This window comes from Penaeus monodon, unplaced genomic scaffold (genome assembly GCF_015228065.2).
Source record: "Penaeus monodon isolate SGIC_2016 unplaced genomic scaffold, NSTDA_Pmon_1 PmonScaffold_13450, whole genome shotgun sequence".
In the NCBI taxonomy this organism is placed as follows: domain Eukaryota; kingdom Metazoa; phylum Arthropoda; class Malacostraca; order Decapoda; family Penaeidae; genus Penaeus; species Penaeus monodon.
The window spans coordinates 5,014-9,851 of NW_023642434.1; the positions used below are offsets into that span (position 1 = coordinate 5,014).

General features: G+C 43.6%; 1 protein-coding gene across 1 annotated transcript; it reads left to right on the forward strand.

The window, feature by feature from the left end:
• The first annotated feature begins 200 nt into the window (after nt 1–200).
• LOC119569225 lies at nt 201–2,625 on the forward strand. Its single transcript, XM_037917481.1, has 3 exons — nt 201–236; nt 1,905–2,040; nt 2,072–2,625. The coding sequence occupies exons 1-3, from the start codon at nt 201–203 to the stop codon at nt 2,623–2,625; spliced, it is 726 nt and encodes a 241-aa protein (XP_037773409.1).
• The last annotated feature ends 2,213 nt before the right edge of the window (nt 2,626–4,838 follow it).

Genomic DNA, 4,838 nt, shown 5'->3' on the forward strand with positions numbered 1-4,838 from the left:
TACTCAAAACTTACATGGGTGCCTCACATCAAACAGTTAAAAGTGAAGGCTACAAAAGCACTTAGTATTTGCGGGTTCCCTTTTACATTTATCTTGGGTGCAGACCGCACAACGCTTCTACGGCTTTACCGAGCAATTATTCGTAGTAAGCTTGACTATGGATGTGAAGCTTATTCATCGCAACTCCCACTGTTCTCCGGATGTTGGGCTCGGTTCTAATGAAGCTCTCAGAATCTGTACTGGGGCTTTCAGGTCTTCACCTGTGGAGTCCCTGTATGCTGAGAGTGGAGAACCCCCTCTTTCATTACACCGGGACTACATGAACCTTTACTATACGAGACTACAAAGGATTCCGGGATCTCCTACATCCAGATTGGTTTTCAACCCCCTTGGGGGATAGCCGATCCTATGGTAGGAGAATGAGGAATCTTGTAGAAGAACTTAATTAAGTCTCACTAAGGGTTTTGGCTGTTGGAATTCCCCAATTCCCCCCTTGGACTAATCAAGTCGAGCTGGATTTGGTCGGAATTGGGAAAGGGAGAGATCTGAGCGAAGTCAGAGAGAAATTTCTTCAGCACATTTCTAAGTACCAAGGATCGGACGCAATATATACAGATGGGTTTGAAATCTGCAAATGGTGTGGCTTTGCAGCAGTGAGCAGAAGGAAGACTGCATCTGGCAGTCTTTCTCTAGCAGCCTCGATCTTCACTGCAGAGTTACATGCCATTCTTGCAGCAGTTAAAATGACTAGAGATCTTATGAACATTCTATTGTGATATATTGTGACTCTCGTAGTGCCTTGCAAGCAATCAAGAGCTTAAACTCATCACATCCAGTAGTGAGGGAGGTTCAAGATTTGGGTTGCACTGATGTCAACACGTAAAAAGATAACTCTGTGTTGGGTGCCAGGGCATGTTGGTGTCAGTGGGAATGAGCGAGCTGATCAGAAGGCTAAGGCAGCTGCCGCTCAGCCTTGTGATGCTCGTTTTCCTCTCCCACACACCGACCTGAAACCCAGCATCAGGAGTTTGTCTTCGCGATAAATGGAAGGAACAATGGAGGCATCTCCAGAAATAAACTGCGAGAGATTAGAGATGACCTTGGCAGTTGGGTGACTGCATCCATCCCCAACCGAAAAAGTGGAAGTTGCATTAACAAGGCTAAGAATCGGGCACACAAGACTGACTCATGGGCCGATGATGGCTAAAAATCAGGCACTTTGTGAGGGATGCCAAGAGCCCTTAACAATCGCACATGTAGTGGAAAGATGTGCAACATTCTCAACCAAGACGTATGTACTTGTCTCCCCCATATACACTGAAGAATGTATTGGGGGGGGATTGTGACATAGAGGTCTTATTAGCTTCCTTAGGGAGACTAATATTTTTAATAAAATTTTAAATTTTGCATAATGTTTTTATGCAATAATTTTATACACTTAGAGTATAATATTTTTGCTTTGATTTTTAATTTGTTTATTGTTATTATAAGAAATCTATTGATAGATTTTTTAAAGTTTTAAACATTTTAATATTTCTGTTTAACAAGGTATTCGCCGCTAATGACCTTAGCTGTTGACGCGGCAGATAATTTTAAATAATCAATCAATCAATCAGCCATTTGAAAGAGTTTCGGCTGATCTTGTAGAAATGGTGTCGTCAGCCCGAGGGCACAGGTATGTTTTGGTCATTATAGACCATTTTACACGTTATTTGCAATTGTGCCATTATTTTAACAAAAGGCTAGTTCGGTAGCCGATCTTTTATAGATAATTTTTTACGTTGTTTGGTCCGCCTCGAACTTTATTAACAGACAATGGTAGTGAATTCACAGACCAATTGTTTAAACAAGTTTGTCAAATTTTGGAGGTAAAAACTATGTATACTACGTACTGTCACCCGCAGGCAAATGGCATGGCTGAAAGGGTGAACAGGGTTCTGAAAGATTCTTTGGCCACACTGGTAGGTCAGCATCCTCAGGATTGGGACCGGATGGCTTCCTTATGTCCGCCTCGCACTCAACACTTCGGTACACAGGAGCGTAAGCCAGACGCCTCTGTATCTACTTACAGGACGAGACGGATATTTCCCTGCTAATCTCACTAATTACCAAGAAGCAGACGAGGATGCCGCAAGGATGTTAAGAAATGGTCTTCGCGAAGCTCGTGATGCTGCCGTCCAGAGCGCGAGGAACGCCAGAGAGAAATGGGCTCGCGACTATGACAAAAAAGTAAGGACCAGGTTTCGTCCACAGGTGGGAGACCTCGTACTGGTGAAGCTCATACGCCCGATACGACCGCGCCGTGTAGCAGCCTTGGCGCCGAGGTGGAGTGGGCCTGTGAGGGTCGTCAAGCAAATCGGACCCGTAAACTACGTCGTCGAGAATCCTTTTACCCCACACCAGGAATTAAAGTGCCATATCAATCAGCTGAGGAAGTACGTGCCCCGAGGAGACTCCCGCTTTGCCGAACCGCCGCCGAGACCCGAGGAGGAAGTTGACGATCCCGATCAGCCGGCCGATGATCGAGACTACCACCTTCGCTTCGAGGACGAGGAGGAAGATTTGGCAGACCCAGGAATCCCGGGACCGAGTCGAAGAAACGATGGACCAGACGAGGAGGCATAGGCATTCCAGGCACAGGGACGTGAGTCATACAAGGTTCTATGGGAGTCAGTCGTGGTCGTGTTCACCATATGATCACGTCACTTACCGTAGAAATATTGGCAAATTTATTTCGCGTAAAACCTATATTAATCAATCTTCTCTGGTTCAGTCAAGTCCTGAAATGCTTTGCGCAGAACCGTCCTCTTGCCATGGATCACCGCCTCAGTATTCCTGCAACGCTAACCATGATTCTTAGCACGTCAACCAGGGGCTGCCGCGCTTGCAGGGGAGGAGTTGTAGTGAACGACTTGGTCCATCTAGTCGTCTCATTCCGGAGGTATCCCTTTTGAAACATCTCTCACCTCCAACTCTCCCACAGGCTAAAACATTACCACGCAACTGTAAAAGGGCGAACTTGGGGTGGCAACACTCTCCTGGTGGAGTCGCCGCGTGGCGACGTTTTGCCCTGCAACGTAGCTAAGAAAAACGGAAGCCGCGGTTTTACGTTGCTTGAACCTGCACTATACCTCCCTCCAGTATGGCAACCGAAATCGCGATCGCCATCCCTCCAGTGAAGCTCGAGGCGCAAGGATTTATCTCGCCAGTGAGGAGGATGCGCGAAACGGTGTTGCCACGGACCGCTGTTTTTTTATTTTTATTTGTATTTCTTTTTAATAAATATATAAAATGTTTGTATTTGGATGGCACCAGTCTCTCTCAACCACAAGACTATGATATAGAGAATTTTATTTATTTTTACATTTTTTGAGAACATTTAGTATCTTATGGATTTTAGTTTTAATACGCAGTTTATCATTTTAATTCAAAGATTTTATAGTAACTTTACTTTTATATCTACTTTTATTTATTGAGTTATAGAAGTTTTAAGCAACACTTTCCCAATGGTTCTTCTAAGATCAGATGATTTATTTATTATTTTACGTTAATGCAGATTTTAGATATTTTATCATACAAAGGATCTTATTTTCATATTTTAGCTTAATTTTGAAGTTCATTTTACTGATCAAAGAACACAAGAAAGAACCAGTGCCCCAGGTTTTCGCGCCTGAAAGGCAATGTGGGAAGCGAGAAAGCAGGCCAAAGGGGATTCAGGGATTGGTCGTGAGACTGGTTAGACTGCTCAGGGATCCCCGGAATGGGCCCCCCCCTAAAAGACAGCTAAGTGGTTGTGGAGTTTGATTTGTATATAGGTTGTGAGAGACAATTTGACCGAATATTTATTCGGAGAGTGACCACAGTGATCTGGTGATTTCTTTATTTATTATTTTAGTGTTTTTGTATGTGCTTTTGTTTTATTGCGCTTACTGCTTTATTGGTTTTACTGTTTTTTTGTTTTAGTGCATTGAAAGTTTTACTGTTTGAAGTGTTTTTGCCATACTATTTTAATAAATGTTTTATTATTCGTCGCCATTTCCCTCGCATACCTATGTAAAGGAAAAAGGATTGAATAGTTCAGTGGCTGAAACGGCTCTTGGTAATCGCTACTCCCTTGCGTATACGCACACGCCTCTCATCGGCTCATTCACGCTTACCGACCTTTATACTCCCGCAACCAACACGTACACTACACACATACACACACATACACTCGCATACACAATCTATCGCTCCTTTCCCCATCTCTTCTACACTATTCCCCTTCCTACAAACAACATAAACGTTCCCATACGTAAATTAAATGGGTGGTGGCAGTGACGCTACTTTTTCACATTCTTGCGGGATATAACTGTATTCTATTCACGACAACATCCATTTTTGGTGCCGAGCGGTGGGACGAACTAAAGTAGCTTGATTAATTTGATGCGGTAAGAGTGATCATGCTTAACGTCAGTAGAGTAACGAGCGTAACAGCAGGTTAAGCAAGCGCTGCGAGAATAAAGGTGTCTTACGTAGGCCTAAACTACAGGTAAATGTAAACAAGTGGTTTAACCGTAACAGCCGTGACAGTTCATTTGTTTTTAAGTTTCTTGTATTTTCATTTAGCGTTTATTGCATCTTGGTACTTCCGAAATGAAAAAGCGAAGTAGGCGAGTGCTTGAGGATCAGGGTATCCCTGGGACATCATCTGCGAGTTCCCCACGGTCAGCTGAAGTATCTCGCGATATGTCAATGCAGCTGCGAGAAAACATTGATCTTACCATGTGCGAAGAGCTGAATCAGAGATGTCAGCAATTAAGTGAGCAATTGACTGCATGCAAGAGCAAAATTTTTTG